We start from the raw sequence: 20,505 nt of genomic DNA, 5'->3' as shown, positions 1-20,505 counted from the left end.
GAAAATATTTAAAAAGGAATAAAAATCAACGGAGAATATGCAAACAACTTAAGATACGCAGACGATACCGTCATTATTGCGGACACTGCTGAAGGTTTGCAACGACTTTAGAATGCCATAACCAGAGAGGAAAATAGCTTTCGGCTGAATATAAACACAAATAAAACAAAAGTAATAGCCGTTACACGTGTACCAAATGCCGACATTAATAATCGTATCTACAACAAACAGATAGAACCCGTACAAAAATTCCAGTATCTTGGTTGCTGGATAACAAACGATCTTAACTACGAAGTTGCAATACGTGCTCGTATAGAGTATGCTAAGTCCGCTTTTCAAAGAACGAAAAAATTCCTAATAAACTCTACCTTATCGTTGGATATCCCATACCAATTTATAAAAACATTCATTTATTCCATATTGCTATACGGAGTGGAAACATGGACTCTCAGAATCCCAAGTATGAGACGTGTAGAAGCCTTTGAAATGTGGGTTTTTCGAAGGATGCTGCAGATGTCTTGGACAGAGCACGTGACCAACAACAAGATGCTGAGAAGAATGGTGACAGAGAGAACTCCTAAATATTGTAAAAACCAGAAAAACGAGTTATATAGGACATATTTACAGAGGAGAAAAATACAACTTCCTATGACGGATAACGGAAGGGAAAGTGGAAGGGAGGAGAGGTCCAGGAAGAAGAAAATGCTCCTGGTTGAAAAATGTAAGAGACTGGACAGACATAGACACACATTCGATACTAAGAACAGCTCAAGATAGAGAGCAATTTGCTGTAGTTGTAGCCAACCTTCAGTATTGGAGAGGGCACCTTAAGAAGAAGAAGAGCAAGAAATGTTTAATCTTCTGCGAATAGTTGAGTGCGAAAGCAATAAAGTTGGTCTGAAAATCAATAAAGCAGACAGAAATAATGGTGGTCGACAGATTCCACATTATTTAAGTGAATAACATGTTGCAAAAATAGCAGATAGTGGACAGTTGTCTATCTCAGATCTAGTATAACTAACGATGGTAACTGTGATTTTAGATAAGGTTGTTACACCAAGTGAAGAGTTTGGACTGCCACTAAACATAAAGAACACAAAATTAATGGTTATATCAAAGAAAAATATTAGATACATCAATCTACACGTAAATAATAAGACGATAGAACGAGTTCAGAATTATAACTATTTAGTAGCAAACAATGTCTCAATAAATTGGAAGCATTTGAAATGTGGACATATCGAAGAGTGCTGGGAATCTCCTGGACAGACAGAATAACCAATGAAGAAGTACTAAGAAGAATAGAGAACAGCAGAGCGATACTGGATTCAATCGAAATAAGAAAACTACAATATCTGAGTCATATAACACGTGGTGACAGATATGGAACCTTCGTCGCGGAGATGGCACGTAAACAAGAAGAAGGTAGTTAACAGAATTTTCTGTCTCCGGTTTCCATACATAATGTAATTAAAAATTTTAAAGTGATTGTCCTTATGTATTGTAGTGTAATGTTTAATTTTATGTTTATAACATTTTATTCTTGTTGGATAGGCTGCAATTGACGAAATGCCCCTGAAGATGCTCTAGGGAGCGAAAGTACTTGGGCAAGATTAAATTAATAAAACTGTGCTCGATATCTGCCTTTTATTTGATCAAAGTTCATTTATTCGAGCATTCAACCTTATATCAATCAGATAATATTCTCCTCGTAATTAAAGTAAAGCACGAAACTTAAAGCACCCAATAAACGGAGAGAGACAAAGAGGATAGAACTAAGAAAGAAGGTAGACCTTCTCCAAGAAGTGCAAAAAAGTATGCCCTCTACTGGTAAGGGTACATAACAATAAATATGGGAGACTATTATTATTTTTTTTTAATGGCATAGACATTAGTCATTCAGCCAGTTGCAATTGATTTTCCAATCAGACAAATACACAACTTTATCCCTAATCGAAAACTAACGGATAATTAATAGAAGAATATACGACAAGGAAACTTACAGGGTCACTTGCTTCTCGTCTAGGGGCCCATCAAGACATTCTTAGTAGACAAACAAAACTGGACCACGGATAAGGTGTTATAACATTTAGGGTAAACAAAGGATACAAATCTAAATTTCCACACGATCATGAAAAATTCCATTCTCGCGTACAAATTCTATAGAACTGTGCATGTGTCTGACAAGAAATCTATAATGATATTATATACTTGTGAGCCTGTAGCCAGTAGCGACTGGATATTGAATGGTGCATACATATTAAATTCAATTAATTTTTTGTAGAGAGAGTTTGAATGCTGTTGAAACTTAGGACATTCAAAAAAGATGTGATCAAGATCACAAGGGAGACTATTATACACTTTGTAAAAACATCAATTTATCGCCCAAAGCTAAATAATCATATGAAACAGAAATACTGGATAACAGATGAAACCCTTAAAATAATTGAGAATAGAAAAAATCTTTGTCAAAGTGGTGTACATAGTAAGAGAGAAACAGCTAGTTTAAGAAACCTCTCAACAAAGAAATAAACAACAATACTATCATAATATATGTAAAGAAATTGAGAGCCACGATCAAAACAATCAGCCAAGAGATTTATTTAGAGAAATACTATACATAATTGGAGACTTTAAAGCCGAAATGTGGGCCGTTGAAGACCACACAGAAACGTACTCTCAAATTTAAGTAACTCTAAAAATGACGTTGATCTAAAAATCATTGAAATTCCCAATACCGACATACGGCTGTGAATCCTACGACAAGCGGAAAGAAGAAAGATAGACGCCACTGAAATGTTCTGTTGAAGAAGAACGTTACAAATTCCGTAGACCGACCACAGGAAAAATATTTCAATTTTAAATGAGTTAAAGATCAGCAAACGGCTTTTCATCTCCAATAATTAAAACACTTTGGGCATGTTATGATACAAATTCTCTTCTATTCACAGAGTCGTAGGCTGCTTTGTAGTCTATAGTTACTATTAATGTTAACTTCGTCAATTATTTCTCTAAGAAATTCTTTCCTGTTTTCTCTCAGCAGGTGCTTATAATGAATATCCCACTTCATGTTCTGGATTAAGTCTATATTTCCTCTTCAGTTTCTTCTTTTTTAGTATTGTTCTGAAGCTATTTTCTTGTGGCATTTTAAAGTAATTACTATTTAAATGGGAATAAGCCACAATTAAAGGTTAAAGTACGTTTATTGACGTTTCATTTCCACTTCGGAAATCGTTTTCAAAATACAAACATTGTATAGAAAAATTTCCGAAGTGGAACTTGAAACGTCAATCAACTTACTTTAACATTTAATTGTGGCTTATTCCCATTTAAATAGTAATTTCTTATTTTTATCTCATTTCAAATAGTATGCTCGTATTTAATTCCTGCAACGCTCTTCAGCTTGATTTCTGTTATTCTTGTGCTGGCAAATAAGCGACAAATATTGCAAAATTAAATAAAAATACGATGTAGTTTTATTAAAACATTTTATTAAAATTTAAAGTTGTATAAAAACCTCCTCGTCCAATTAGCAATACAAAAGTAAATGCAAAATTGTCAGATCATAAGTACGATTAACATAAAACAGTAGTTTATATAAAATATATAATATGTAATGAGATTCTGGAATCTTTACAAACTAAAAAGAGTAGATTAAATTGCCCACCTGCTTGATTGTGATTCGCTCCAGAACGTCTAGTTTTACACAAGAAAAATATAGTTAAATTTCAGTAATTCCCATTTCTAATTGAAGTTATAAGGCGATTTTTGCTTATTTCCATACATTACATTTATAATAGTTTTTTTTTAGAAATAAATTCTATTATTGAAGTTTAAATATAAATTCAACGCTAACAATGGGAACAGAAACTTTTGTTAGGTTATATGTCAAAACATACCAGATGGTAAGACATTGACAGCTGTCAAACAGATATGCGCCATCACACATTACGATAATTTAAAGTCAAAAAACAGAAATCTATTAAAAATATAACTAAATATAATATTTACTAAAAAGTCAACTGATTTTTAATAAAGGCCGAACAAATTAATTTTAACATTTTATTATATAATATACGTGCCTCATTACTAAGAACACGCGGCTAAAAGTTACTGTGTCTCTGGTGATTGAAAAAGTAAATGCTGACATATAAAAAAGAATAATCTTGAGTGACATTTTTGGATTTAAATCAAGCTGTTAAAACTACTCTTTTAAGCTTTTAAACAATCCATATAGCAGTTTGTTGCATTGAACCAATATTCTATACAAATATTAATCAAATCATTTTATAACCTTATAAGTGCATATTTCATATTCTTGTCATTGAAAATATCATATCTTAAAAAATATGAACATCATAGTAATTTTCTGGAGAATTTACTGGACACTAGATTAAATTTATTAAATATTTCGATCAAAATAGACCGCGAATTATAAAAGAGTCTTTAAAATCACCACGACTGCAACTATTACTGCAAATTAGCAAACAATTGTGCAATAAATTGATAACAATATTGACCTTCTGGGACCGCTTAATTTTAATCATATCTTAGAGATTCCATTATAGGTTCAGAATTTATTTTCTACCATTTTTATAGTACTTTTCCACTTTGTAAATATTAATCCTTGTATTAGACAGGGATTAATTCTTTACATTACTTTTAGTATTATATCATTTTGAGTTTAGATGTTTCATGATAAAAGAGAAGAAAGAAAATTTCATTTAATATATGATTTAACATGTATTACAGAGTATTCTACATACTTAATATTAAGATCAGTAGATGGCACAAATTTATTGCACAAAATCTTTTAAAAGTTAACCTACAAGTGGCATTATTCAAGTTAGTTGAGTATTTTCATTATTAGTATAACTATTCTATGCCAATTATTTTTGCTTTGGCATTCTATAATCTTAATAAATTGTGCTAAGGCTCAATATATTCTACAACATTTACAATAAATATAAAAATCGGATAAAGAGAATATTATTATTGCACAATAACCATAATAACCATATTTGTGCAATATTTTCATGGCACTATTTACCATTTAGACCCATTTAAATGTTATTGTACCTGGAGGGTTTACTTTCTTCTATTTTTCCTTTACCTGTTTTCTAAAACTGTTAATATTTAATTTACTTATCCTATCTTGAAAATATCAATCCTAATGTTCATTAATCCTTATACAGCTATTAAAACTTCACATTCCTCTTTGTACTTATAAAATATAAAATAAGTTTCCATATTTTATTGATAAAAAGAAGAAAAAATTAATTTTGTTCATACTACGATTTGATATAGTCATATATTTATATAAAGCGGTCCCTAGACGAGCAATAGTATGATCAATTTATTAAACAAAAATATTTCACAATACCTTTGATGATGCACCTACATGGAATACAATATTATGTATGTGGACATTATATTCTTACTTATAACAAAAACAATAACAAATAAGTAGTGCAGTTCTTTTTATTTTATTGCTCTAATCTTTATGTTTCAAATTCAATAATGCTAGAAAACTGAAATATACACCTACGTGTAATATATTATGTCTTCTTTTTCCTTTATATCAAAAATACATATCCAAATCTGAGTAACAAAATATAGTAAACAATATCTACACGACTGTAATAATTATTGCGCAACAGCAACAATTTTGCAATAGTTTGATGGCAATATTAACTATATAGGACCATTGTACCATGCAGTGTCTTTTAAAGTGCTTAAAGGGTTTTATTTCTTCTATTTTTACTTTACTTTTCCCATGATGAGCTTTAAATCTATTGAACAATAATGTCGATAGGTTATCCAACCATGGCATTAGTAGTTAAAGCAGAAAGAAACAAAATACTATTACACCTCAATATATTCAAAAACAAATCTTCTTTTGTCTTCCTTTCTTTCTCTTAACCGTAAATATGAAAATCTGTGTGAGAGAATATATTAGACAATCGTTTAATATCCAAAGAACTACAAACTACGCACAATAGCGATAATTAGGTTGTGCTTTAGTGGTAAAGAGAATGCCTGAAGAGTTCAATGTTCTGTATTCCGTTTATGTTTTCCCAATTTGAAAATATTAATCCTTCTAATATTCCTAACTCGTGTATTAAGTCCTTGTATTATTTTCTTACTACAAGAATTTGCGTTTCTGTATTTTAACGATGAAAAAGAAGAACAAATAATGTTAATACACAATAAAATATTTGACAAAGTGGTTAATTTATCTAATGCGGTCCCTAGATGGAGAATATATTGCAAATATAACTTTACTATACAATAATGACTAATTACATTATTAGTTATAGCACAAAATAACAAAAAGAAGAGTATTTAATTTTTTAAATTCTGTAATGTAACACAATGATAATCTATGGTACACCTGGGTACCTGGGTTTAAATCCTGGTTGAGAGAATATACTTCTTGTGCTCATAATATCCAGTATTATTACACTATAGCAATGATTGGGCAACTTATATAATATCGACCATCTAGGAACCGCTAAAAATTGATTGAAACGTCAAAAACAGTCTGTTTTAAGAGGAATCAAAATTATATGTACGTCTGGAGAGTGTCAGAAAACCAAACCTAAAACAAATGGCTGTTTTATTCATCTCAACTAGATAAAACGATTGTTTACTGTTCAACTGTAGGTACTAGTAGTTTTGAACGTTTTAACACAGACTACCAAATAATTGACTAAAATGCTAATAAATAATAAATTTTAACTTATAAATAAAAAAATACATAAATAGAAAAATAATGAACTAATGTTAAAGCAGTATTGTTCTCAAATTGTTTCATGTTGACTTCTCAACATTTATCAAATATTATGTTAGGAATAAGCCACAAATTATATAATTATTTATTTAATGCTAATAAATTATTTATTTATTAATTTGCTCCAGCTTAGATTGCAATATAAGTCCTATAGGGTCGTATTAGTCAGAAACTATCCTATAACTCTTAAGATCATCCACCTGTCAGTTAAAATTGGTTTAGTACTATTGATTACAAAATTAAAATGAAAAATTACGTAAAAATCATTCATTATAGCTCATTATTTTTCAAAATATTTACCTATAACCATCTAATTCAGTAAATATATTATTTAAGTTTCAAAAATTTAACATTAACATTCATAAAAACATTAAATACTCTATTTTCTAACATTTACTATAAAATACACTCCTACAGGATCTGCACGAACTGCCAACTTTTACCACTTAAGTATAACAGTTTTGGAGATAATACGGTTTAGCTGACAGTTGTGAAATCCTGTCAATAAATATTTAATATTTAACAAGAGAATGTGGCTACCCGCAACATGTTAATAAAATAAAATAAGTAGGTAAAATCAAAGTAAATATAAAAAGTATATCAAGATTGTTAATTTTCGTACTGTCTTGTCCAAAAGTATGTAAAATGTGACTAGTACTACTTTTAACAGAAAAATTGCTACTAAGTTTCACAGAATGAACGGTGTAAAAAGTTTTATACTGATATAATATCTACTCCACTGAATTATTTGATCAGTCTCCCCACTAACTTTCACCGATTAAGGACAGAATCCTATCCCCCAGCAGGAGGTATGGCCTTCGAATCATTACAGGCTCGAAAAATCGAGCCAAACAAATTTTAAAGACGCCTTGCAATCGCCGAGGGCAAATACTCACCAGGGTTCCCAAACGCTGATAAAGAGCCGTTCCTAGTATGGCTGGTAACCCCTAAAGTACCTCCTGCGATTTGATTGGCCTTTTTCACCAACAATTCTTCTTGTGCGCTTCACCATATCGTCCACACCACACACGCCACCTTCGGAACCCCAGCTTTTTAGCAATCACCTACATCTCCACAAGCATTCGACATCACGTTTACCATACCCCCCTTACTCCGAAAAAAAAAAGAAATACCCCTTCCTTGAAGAGGCACAGAGCCTAAACAAGGTAAAAACATTGGGTCGAATCGAATCTCCCACTACTTGCACCAGCGCACCCAAAGGTGAAAGACTTTGACTTTTGAAAGAAAGCTGCATTCTTGTTTAATTCATTGTTATGTTCGTCTATTTGGTTTCCATCTTTAATTTTGTAAAGGCATTTTGGTTCATTCCAGCGGTCTTAACACAACATAACTTTTTACTAATGTTTTCAACAGTTCATGAGTATTTCTTATATTACCATTTACTCTACAAATGTCTCTTTATCATTCAAATACTGTTTCTCTAATGCGCTTCTCTAATACTTAAAATTTTTATTGGACTTGTTATTGGAATGCTAAAATATCACCTAGAAGAATTTGGAATACTGGCACATACCTCTAAACATTGTTGACCAATATGGATAAAATTTTACAGAATTTAGAACTATGAAGAAGAGTTCGTAGATCAAAAAATCCTGACATTAATAGGTACATGTATGTTAAAGTAGTTCAAGCAACCAAAAGATAAAAACATCCTATCAGTGGGTCGCTACTTTGTGCAAAAGTAGAAGAGTGTGCTACAACCATTAGTATCATCATAACCTCGACAACTCTTTGTGAGATTTAGCTTGTTCCGTGGTTTCCCGCCATTGTGTTCCTTGCTTTGTTTTTCCAATTGACAATCTTTAGAGGTTTCAGATGTTGTTCCACTTGTTCCATTTAGGTCTTTCTTTTGACCTTCACCCTACTGGCGAATGTCTTATTATTTTTTTTGATATTTCATTCTTCTGCATCCGTTCGACATAGTCTATGTAGCGCAAGCGTCTAATCTTTATAAATGTTATGGTGTCCTACAATCGCAGGAAAAACAAATTTTAAAAATACAAATAACATTTTGTAAACGATATCCTTCTAGTCATCCTTTTATTGCAAGTTTATTATATCATATTATATGCGGTGCAAGGTGGTTTAAGATAGGCATCAAATATCTTTCACCATTTTATACAAAAAGTATAGAGAAGTAAAGTGCGACCAGTTCGCATTTAAAGGCGAAGTGATCACGACAAACCTGTTTTCTCTCTAAGTAATATTGCAAAACGCCATGATCAATTCCAGCATTTTTCCTCTTTGCTTTGTATATTTCGAAAATGCATTTGATCGCGTAAATGATCATAAAATGTCAAATCATCTGCGGAACATAACTTGGATGATAATGATCTGGGATTATAATAAAGCATGTAGTAACAGTAATTCCCAGTAACAGCCGAAAGAACACGATAATGGTCGACAACCCGAGCGACCAGATCGATAAAGTCCATTTATCTTTCATCTCTTAAGTTCTGGGTAGAACTTAAGTTACTGTGCGTGAATGTCACCAACAATAAATTCATTTTCGACTCTGGGTATGTTGAGTACTTGAGATATGGTGAACAACAGCATATTCTTCTCCTCAAAAGCTATATATAATTATACTAAAATATAAACATGAATACACATGAGGGTTGTCTAATCAAGAGACGGTCCAAATTTGGAAGAGGAATTACTGATAGTACCTTAACTACATTGCTTTTAATTTCAGCTTGATTTGATATAAATTAGATATTTGTTGTTTAATTTATGCTCTAAAAGGACTAAAAATCATTTTAGGAGAAGCTAAGACCTGGAAAAGATGACTACACAAAAATAGTGCGATTAACGAAAAACCAATCTAATAAGAATACAGTAGAAGAACATAAATATCTCTATAAAGATTTTAAGTTCCGCGTGAGGACAAATGATAATATTTTATGAATGGACAACATTATCCCAGTATAAAACTTACAGAACACCCTTGATATTCAATTACAACAATATTAATGAGTACTCAGTCTATGTACTGTCAAAAGAAAATGCATAATAAATAATAACGTTGAAATTAACGAATATAAGGGTAATAGACAATATCAGATCTTCATTTTGCTTTTAATATTCGAAATATATTTTTTTCAGCGTACGTATAACATATCATATAATATACACTCAATTATAACAATTTGCTTTATAATAAATATCAATTTTAGTTAATAGAATTCGAGAATTATTGGAAATATACCACAGTAACATTGCTACATATAACGAAACAAAAGCTAAAGCAACATTAATATTTGCCATTTAGATGTAACTACCACAAGAAGTTCTGCAAAAATTGCACGATATTTAAACAGGATGATCAACTAATAAAGAATCAAGTAAAAAGAACAGCTCACCTACTGTAACGAGAGTCCTGACAAGCCTCTCCAGCAAGATACACAGTAAATTCCTATAAGTATTACTTTGACTGTTTTTCAAGCTTTAAATAAAATTCATAGTGGCTCGAAGGATCAATGTATAAATTCGAAGTATATTTTCGAATATAATATAATTCCCATTTATTGATAGCTCCCAAATTAGTACATTCGACGTAAACTTCACGAAATGACTTAAAGGTCTCTATTGATGTAAATATTCTGTTAGACTACACATTAAAAAGAGTTCAACCCCAAGTTATAAGCTCGCAAATAGAACGTTAATTCATTAAAAAGGTCATTGTCTTGAACCTTGTTACTTGTACGTTGAACCGAGTGCTTATACAAATATAATTCCAACTATGCAATTATTGCAAAAGAATATAGCAACTGATCCCAATCTACGGGACGGTAAATAAACTCGTAATTAAAGTATAGGATATCTACTATCATTAAAATTGGTAAAAAATGATGTAGCTATATGATATGTTATCAGTAATTATTTAAATGTAACAGTACACTGCAAATAATTTTTATCGAGTCAACCTAGAGAAATTATGTTTTTAAATATGTGTATGTAGAATAAAAAAACAGGAGTTTAAGTAGTACGAAATACTGCACCATATGTGTCAGAAAGGAGTGTTCGAAGAAGTTTTTAAATCTACATTTCTTTTCCGAAATACTTCGTCTTGTGTACACTGACCTACACTTGAGCAGATACTATTTCTTCCACCGGTCACGTAACTGTTAACAACTGTTAAAAGTAGGAAAGCGTCATACCTGGGCCATGTGTTCCGTAATGATAAGTAAAATCTGCTACAGCTTATCGTAGAAGGCAAGATTGAAGGTAGAAGAGGTCTGGGCAGAAAGAAGAAATCCTGGCTGAGAAACTTGAGAGAATGGTTTCAAATACCAGAAGCTGCGAACAGAAAGAGAAACCTATCGTTTGATGGTCGCCAACCTTCGGTAGAAGACGGCACATAAAGAAGAAAGAAGAAGGTCACGATACAATAGGTGAGCTGTATTTAAACTTTATAGAAACTATCAAAAAATGTTCCAAAAAAAAACCACTTCGATAGAGATGTTTGGTACAATATAATAGTTCCAATTTTAATGTTTAACGACTAACAAATACACACGAACTTCTCTTTTTGTCGATTATAAGTTTGTATAAACATTAGACTTGGCGCAGTCTATAGGATAAGAGAGGAAGACACCAAAATCCTCTGATATTCCGACAGTAACATCACAAGTGGAAAAATGAATGATTTATATCGATTACTAAATAAATTAGTAGACTAAACGGCATGAAAAAGATGAGTGCACTGTACTGTATTAACATCCTTACGTCATTTCAAGCATCGAATTTGATTCTAAAGATTGTTGATCTTTTGATTAATATGATGTACACCCTGTTTACGTCTTTCTTCAACCCCTTTCGACTAGTTACCCTACGAAGTAAGGCAAGATTAAAGGCCACGTTTTTATACAAAATCACAATTATTTTAAAATAATTATTGCTAAATATCATAGTACATTGCACTTCGTACGGGATCTTCTTCAGTGCCTACATCTCCGTTGATGGCATCGTAGTAGACAGTGGACGTTGACATCATGGAATCCCTCTTCTTTTTCACTAAAATAAATAAAATCATAAGTATGTATTATTATTGTATTAGATATAAAATAAAAAATATACAGTGTTGATTCTTCCTGTACTTATTCTAATTATAACAAAACTCATAGTAATGTCATTAATGAAATGAGTGCTATTTAAGCATCGGATGTTTAGGCACTTGCATATATAAATGAATTTTGGGTATTTTCTGTCAATAAATGAATATTTTCCAAATTTCTAAACTATTTTGTTAGATACGTCTTCTTTTGTGGCATCATTTACACACGGTAGCATATTTCGCAAGAAAACAAAAGCTGTCTAGCTACTAGAACAGTTTACAAGTGCAAATAGTTGATCCCCAAGAAGAAATACCATTGTAAAATGTTCTGCGCACTATGTTGCATAGCTCAATTATTGTATAATAGGTCACATATTATTGTAGTGACATATTTTTACAAAAAATTCCTTTATCTAGATAGTTTGCTGTTTCTTCTTTTTCAAGTGCCATGTTCGTTAAGTAGATTTTTTATTACAAATGATTGACAGGCGTTTACTGAAGGTTTGCCTACTGGATTTAAATTTTCCAGCTGGTAAAGGTAATCATTTAATTATCACTCATATTGTAGGAGATAAAGAATTTGTTAACCAATACTGATAATCGTATTTTTAGGGCAACATCAAATTTCCGCTACAAAAAACTTTTTTAAGAGATTTTTAGATATAACTTTTATTTCGGCAGAGTATAGTGGTTATTTTCTAATATAAGTATTCCCAATGTACATGTACTTCTTTTCTTTTCCGATCAGCTGTCCTCACGCTGATTTCCAGTTTCCATTGGTCTCGGTCATTCAGAAGGTACTCTTCTATTCCTCTCGCTTTTATGTACTTGTCAACTCATTTTCTCCAGCTTAATCGGTCTGCCCTTCTTTCGTCCTCAGTGTGATGTCCAGTTTAATACTTTTTTTGGGATTCTGCTGTCATCCATTCTTTGTACGTGCCCGTACCATCTTAGTTGGTTAATTCTGATGTCCTCTCGTTTCTTACTCTTACTCGTCTAATCTTGATTTACCAGCCGCTCTCCTTCAATAAAATCTATTTCTGTAGCTTCCAAAGTGTTTATGGCTTTCTCCTTCAGTGGCCATATTTCGCTTCCATATATAACAATACAATACAATGTTATTATAGATTCTTAGTGTTTATTTTCTTTCGAAATTGTTTTATATCACAGTATGCTGTTCAATTGTCGAATGACTTGTCTTCCTTGGTTATTTCTGTGTTTAATCTCTTCATCCAAATTGTCGTAATTGCTTATGTGTATTATTTTGACATTTACTTCTAAGTCCCATTTCTGATATTCCTGAAGAAGTTTGGGTGACATATGTTACAGATCTTCGTAGTTCTAAGTTAACACTGTTTGATAGTCTGCAAAGCATAGTATGTACAATGTGGTGTCGTTTAGAGAGATTTCCATACCACTACATTTCCTTTTCCACGTCTTCAGCGCTTGCTCCAAGTAGATCTTAAACAAAGTCGGGGACACACAGCATCCTTGCTTGGGTCCTTTGTCTACACAAACCCTTTGGATATCTCTATTTTGCTCGTAACTTACACTCCACTTGTCATTGTCAAATTTTTCAACGATGACGTAAGAGCGAAAAAACAAGAAATCTATCCTGTTTTGGAGTCGATTTTCTTTTATATCAGTAAGTCTCCAGAAAGGGTGTTTATAACCTGTGAAACATTCAAGGGTTAGCTTGAAGATCAAATTAACCCCACATTTTTAACCATTTGGGGTATTCTCGCCGACATATAAGTTAACGCAGAAGTTAGAACAAAAAATGTAAACAAAAATACTCTGTTTATTCTGCAAGCTATTGTGGATAGCTTTTTAGTCAGGATATTCGAGAAAAAATCAAGGCCATAAAGGAAAAACGGTGGTGCAATATTTGCCAACTGCATAAGAAGGGCTTTCAATGCTATATCCAGAATATGTAGATACTGTAATTATCAACACCATTAGCTTTTACGTCCAGGAGCAGGTTGTTATGAAAACAGACATCCATTAAATAACCTAGATTATATTGGAAACAGAAAGTGACTCCAGGAACCATGAAATCTTACTACAATGGGAGAAAACGGGTCAAAATCCAGTAGGTAACGTGAGTCACCTGAATGAGGATATACTTCGTGAAACAGCAGTGATCAGGATCAATATGAAGCATTATCCTAAATGTAGAAGGGTATGACTTTTAGTGTGCAAGTTTAACGTGTGGTGTTAAATGTATTGAACTATCATCTGAACTTAAAAAATGGTGACAGCTTAACTATTACTGTGGAAAAAGTTTCGAAAATGTGCGGTGTGAGTGTTCGCAAAATTTATGACCGCGAAGAGGCCCAGCAAGGCGAACTGAAACCGGTACAAAATATGCAAACCGGCATAATGAACAGAGCTTTTTCAAAAACCACATTTCGTAGGCTACTAAATGATATGAGTTTTGAATATGGTAAAAGAGGTCGAGATTCAATAATGATGGAAAGAAAAGATATCATATCCTGGAGACACAAGTACCTCAGACAAATAAAAACATTGAGAAAGAAGGATAATGTAAACCTTGTTAATATCGATGAGTCTTGGACTAACGTCGGTGCTTCAGTCAAAAAGGAATGGAGGGACACAACGATCAAGAATCCACGAGATGCCTTCATAAAAGGGCTCTCTACTGGACTGAAAGCTCCAACCCAAGGAGGTCCTCGGTTTGTTCTTCATAATGTAAGCGAAACTGGTTTTGTGGCATGGGCCGAATTAACTTTCTTTGTCAAGAGGGAAAGCGCTGATTACCACGACGAAATGGACGGGGATCTATATGACGAATGGTTTGAGAAGACGTTAATTCCAAACTAGTCGAAAGACAAGGAAAACGTTGTCGTTTTGGATAACGTGTCATACCACTCCTAAAAATTTGTTTTCCTGAAAAAATTGCGGAACAAAAGGCAAATCAAGAATTGGCTAATCTAAAAGAATATCGAGGAAGATTACCTAAAAGTGAAATACCGGATACTGCGGCAGCATTTAGAGATGAGTACGACAAGAACAAAATTGAAACAATTGCGGAAAAATATGGCGTTAAGATTTTGAGACTGCCGCCTTACCATTGCGAGCTGAACCCGATTGAGATGGAGTGGATTTAAGTGAAAAGGTATGTGGCTTCAAACAACGTCGATTAAAAAAACGGTAGCACCGTTGATAAAAGAAGCTTACCAACGAGTATCAAAAGAGCAGTGGCATAATTATTATGTGAACCACGTCAAGAAAGTAGAAGAAAAAATGTTTGCGGTGGACAATTTGCAGGAAGAAATTGAACCTTCTTCTTCTTCCTATGCCGTCTCCATTAACGTATTTTGGCGACAACATTTCTAAAAGTTTCTCTGCCTTTTGCAACGTGGAATAATTCGTCTACAGTCATGTTTGTCCTGTCTCGAATATTTCGCAGCCATGACTTCCTCTTTCTACCTATTCCCTTTTTGCCATCGACTCTACCCTGCATGATGACCTGCAGAAGACTATATTTATTGAACCGGTGATAATTAATATAGGAGATGATTCAAAGGATGATTCTCTTATTTATGTCAGTTAAATTAATGAGTAAAGATTTTTGAAACGAAGCGCGTACGGTCCTGATTTCTCAGTCTATCGCCAAACTACCACACACCTACCACTGTGCCGAAATGAGCGGTATCGCTGCGCGCCGTAAGACCAACACTGCATTCTAACTGTGGCTTCTAATAAAGAAAAGAATATTTCTATTGTATAAAGTTGGTCGATAAAATAAATTTGTACCGATAAGTTAATAAATATTACAAATTGATTGTGTTTTTAGTGTTAGTATTAGAAGACTGTAAATAAATTAAAGCAAATATTACAGTAATAATTATACAAAATACTGTAAACCCGGTTGGTTTATAGTCTATAATATATAAATTACTAGACAGATTAATCCACACCAGAACAAGTCCAATTCTATATAAAATAAATGAAATATTGCATAAAGCTATTAAAATCAAACAAGCACTAAGCAGGTTTTAGATCAATATGACACGCCTTTTGTCACCCATTGGAATGAATGCCTTAAAGAGATACCAACTAAACTTAACGAGAGGTTAAAGACCAGAAACTATTTGGATCATTCTCACACAGATCTTCAGCCCTAGCTCCCGTTTTCTCAGCAAGTGAGTATTGCAAAGAAGTATGGCTGAATAACGCTCATGTAAAAAAGCTTGAAGCCCAATTAAATAACATCATGAAGACTCAATAATTTCCAGTACTAAGGGTCATTTCACTGGCCCAATGCGTTGACAAACACCTAGAAAAAGATACTTAATAAGAAACTATATTGAAAATATTATATTCATAATAAAAACCCAACAAAAAACTTGGCTTATCTCTAGAAAACTACCAATAAAAGCTGTAGAAATGGATACAAAAATCTAACTCAACGTAACAAACAAATTGACGAATGGTTTCAGCCGAACCCAACAACAATACGCCTTACGTAACTGAAAGACTTGCTAGTTTGAATTGACTGTGCACAACCTGGTGTTACACCAAATTTCAAGTAGGGCACATTAATATCTTCACCATAAGAATATATTTAAGTCCAAACACGTCTTCATTGAAGATTTTCTATTTAAGACGTCAAATAAAATAAATTATCTAAAGAATCTTAATGTTTGTTTGCAATATTAACTAGAAGCTTTTATATTTATTCAGTTCCATAGGCATTGAAATACTATAAGCTAAATAAATAAATATATTACCTTTATTAAGAATAGCTTAATGCTAGTTTTATTTCGTTTAATTTACCTACCTAATCAAATTCACTAATTAAATCATGAACTATAAAAAATTTACGCTTTAAGCACCTTTTTGTAAATAAAATTATTTGCGTCCCTTTTTGTAGCTTCCAGCTTAACATCTAGGTTGTTTTCGTATATAATAAAGCCAGCCCTATGTTAATAAAGCAGTTTGTACAATGTAAAGCGAGTTTGCCCGATATAATGATCACCTTACCAAAATTACCACCACAAAAACAGTTAAAGTATATTGGGCATTACATCGAAATGTGGAATGCCTGTTTGGGGGTCAATTTTTGATTCCGGTAATGTGCTTGCGCTGCTGTCTAAAAAAATTGAAACGTTTCCTTAAATAATCAAATAATATTAAACAATTAAAAAAAATTACATATATAGTGTTCTGTCCAGGGACAAGAAAAGTGCACAAATAAGTGCACAAATACTTGTTAAATATTTCTTGGTTGTTCACTTAAGAATTCATAAGAAATTGTAGTCTATATAATGTAACTCTTCGAATTCTCATGGGAGAAAAATGCTTTTTATAAAATACTTTTTATGAAGTCAAACACGATTATAAAAGTTCTGTTAATCAAGCTAGAGTTCCACAAGGTTCTTTCACAGAAGTCGTCTTCAATTTATTCAGTCTTAATGTCGTAAATATATATATATATATATATATATATATATATATATAATATATTTGGTGGCTATCATTAGTTTTAATTTTTATTTATATCCTATAATTTAGAATATTGATCATATTGTATGATTATCTTCTATGATTTGATATTTTCATAGATATATCCAGCTTCCATATCTTTATTTCAGTTTATTCTAATATTTTCTCTCTTAGTTCATTCTCTTCTATTCTCGTACATTTTTATTTTTCATTTGACTCATTTGCCATATTTTTCCTGTAGGGGAAGCAAATTCCGAGCAATCTATTGAAGAAAAATTTTATTGGATTCAAGAGATTCCATAATAAAATCATCGACGATAAAGTTAAATAAAAAAAGACATGCTTTAAGAACCGTGGTTATTCTAACACCATCCTGGAAACCTACCACGAAATAACCAAAATGAATCTATAAAAACCAAAGTTAACACTTACTGGATGCCTTTCTTTGTCTCGCCCTTTGTGTTTCATTGTGAATGATTATTTCATTAGTTCTGTAGGCTTCTCGCTTGATTCTGTCGTTCAGCTTCCTGCTGATGTCCGGTATCATCCATTGGACAGCTGTCATCACAAAGCTTACCAAGTTCTGGTAAGCCACGATGAAGGCTAGACGTGCTGCCAGGATGTGCCAGTAGATGAGAGGTCTTTTGTACCGGGTCTCGTCGTCGAAGCTGTAGTGGTTTCTGTATTCGTTGTACCTGTAAAATAAATAAAATGAAAATTAAGAAGAAAGTTTTTCGTTCAATAATAAAAGATCAATCAAACACTGCAAAAGCCAGTTACTACGTTTCCATGTTCCATGCTCTTCTATCGTACGTTATTGCCAACTTCTTCTTTCTTTTCTCAGGGAAAATCCATTCTAATATTCTTCAGAACCATCCGGCGTCTGACATACACTTACCGTATCCGAACCATATCAACTGTCCTTTCTCGATCTCCGCCTATATTACGATATAGCTTCATTTCATCTAACTTCTGCTCGTTTCTGGCCCTTTCTAGTTTTGATTTAAGACAATTTCATCTTAAATAGTGTATGTTTGTCGTCATAAGATTGTTTTTACTAGCTTTGGTAACATCCCAAACCTCCGAACCGTATAATGTAAATCTTTGATTAGTCACCGCCGGATAGTACATATCTAGAACAGCTGTTCGATAACTCAGTGACAGTCGATATGTTTCTATAAGTTAGTAGAAGTTTCTCGTATAAATTAATTTATATTTAAATGGGAATAAGCCACAATTAAAGGTTAAAATACGTTTATTGACGTTTCAATTTCCACTTCGGAAATCGTTCTCAAAATACAAACATTAGTAAATTTACTAATGTTTGTATTTTGAGAACGATTTCCGAAGTGGAAATTGAAACGTCAATAAACGTATTTTAACCTTTAATTGTGGCTTATTCCCATTTAAATATAAATGAATTTAAAATGCCACAAGAAAATAGCTTCAGAACAATGTTTCTCGTATACTCGCAACTGATACATTTAAATAAGGCTATAAAGTGAAGGAAGGATAATTAATGCTGTAGAGAGGAAATGAACAGTAAAAACATTATTAAACATAAAGACAGTTTACTTACCTACAGACAGAAACGTTAAAGGCTGGATGCGCAGGCTCCGAACCCGCAGGAAAATGCGAGGTATTGAAGTATGCTAAACTGTGCTCCAAATACCCATTTTCTGTATGGTCTCCGGAAATCTTCAGCTTATAAACTAGTTTGGGAATAAAATGTGATGAAAACGCGATAATAAACGCATTGGAAGCCACTGACAGTCTGCCGATAAACGCTAGAATGGAATACCATACTCCGATATTTTTGACGCGTTGAGGCACTGGTCTTCTGTAATATTTTATGAACTTTTTGGCGTCCAGTCTCATTTCCAGGACGTTGTTGATAAGAGCTAGAAGTGGAGCTAACGGGAATGCTGTCACGAAAATGGTAATGAATCCATACTGGAGTACTATAAACAAATATACATTATTAAAACGAACATCAAAACAATTTTTATACTAAAATGAAATAAAATAAACATAGTCGTCACTCAAGTTTAAGGTACGAGACAAATCAAAGCCATCAGTTAGAGCACTGATCGGTAACAACTATTTCTTATATAAGAGCCACAGATGTTATGAGGATATTGGTGCCATATTTCATCTAATAAACACAGTTTCTTAAGATAAAACTAATTTTATTGTTACTCTTATTTTAATTTACAAAATAAAAGAAGACTTATAAACATAGGAAGACCTTTATAGAAAGACTTATAAAGCTAATGCGACTTTTGAAGTAGTATTTGATTTGAAATTTTTTTAATGTCTGAGAAATCACCTAAAGAAGATGAAGAATTGGAAAAGTCTGGGCAAACTTTTTTAAGTCCTTGAAGTTACAAACGAAACTTTTGTAGAAGTGTATCAAGTTAGTCCTTTCCTTAAATTCCGTTTTGTGGGTGATAGTGCTGTATAAATCTACTATGTTCACTTGCAAATTGCTCGGTACAACATCAATATCAACTGCAAACGGGATTTGGAAAATCTTTGTGAGATTATTTTAAAACCGGCCAATCTTTTTGATTAATGCCTGCGATGTAATAACTGTAATAATGCCTGTAGTAACTTACAAGCCGCATGCGGCCCGTGATCCGCTGGTTGCTGACTCCTGAGTTAGAGAATGATTTTGTGAATGCATCCTTCAATTTTGAAAGTAAGTGTTTTCCGAGATAATTAAATAATCTTCTTCTTCTTTGTCAACCATTTTCCATCCACTCCTGAATGTAGGTCTCTCCCAATTGCTTTCATCTTTCTCTATCTTGCGCCAATCTAATCCACTGTTTGCCTGCCACTGCTCTTCTGTCATCTACCCATCTTTTTTGAGGTCTTCCCATGCTTCTTGTTGTCGTCCTTGGTCTCCATTCTAGAGTTCTCCGTGTCCACCTGTTGTCATTATATCGGGCTATATTTTTCCACAATATCCCTAATCTTCGTTCTACGTATTATCTCGGTGTTTCTAATCTTGTCTCTCAGTGATATTCCAAGCATGATTCGTTCCATTGCTCTTTGCGTTGTTTCTAATTTTTTAGCAGATTTTTTGGTAAGGGCTACTGTCTCCAAGCCGTAGGTACAAACTGGTAGTATGCATGTCTTATACACCTTTTTCTTTAAGTTT

At 32.8% G+C, this 20,505-nt stretch overlaps 1 protein-coding gene across 6 annotated transcripts in view; it reads right to left on the bottom strand.

The window, feature by feature from the left end:
- Positions 1–3,471: 3,471 nt before the first annotated feature.
- LOC140444608 (anoctamin-2-like) overlaps positions 3,472–20,505 on the bottom strand; it is a 74,231-nt gene continuing 57,197 nt past the window's right edge. For 5 of the 6 annotated variants that reach the window (XM_072536375.1, XM_072536371.1, XM_072536382.1 and 2 more), the window contains 3 exons: positions 18,922–19,303; positions 17,775–18,037; positions 3,472–11,830 (listed from right to left, as the gene is read on the bottom strand). In XM_072536375.1, the coding sequence (XP_072392476.1) occupies positions 11,715–11,830; positions 17,775–18,037; positions 18,922–19,303 (761 nt within the window). In that variant the 3' untranslated portion in view covers positions 3,472–11,714. Of the gene's footprint in view, positions 11,831–16,880; positions 16,990–17,774; positions 18,038–18,921; positions 19,304–20,505 lie in introns of all 6 variants that reach the window. The other variant, XM_072536378.1, reaches the window with a different exon arrangement.

This window comes from Diabrotica undecimpunctata, chromosome 1, assembly GCF_040954645.1.
Source record: "Diabrotica undecimpunctata isolate CICGRU chromosome 1, icDiaUnde3, whole genome shotgun sequence".
NCBI lineage: Eukaryota > Metazoa > Arthropoda > Insecta > Coleoptera > Chrysomelidae > Diabrotica > Diabrotica undecimpunctata.
This window is presented reverse-complemented; position numbering and strand designations above follow the sequence as displayed.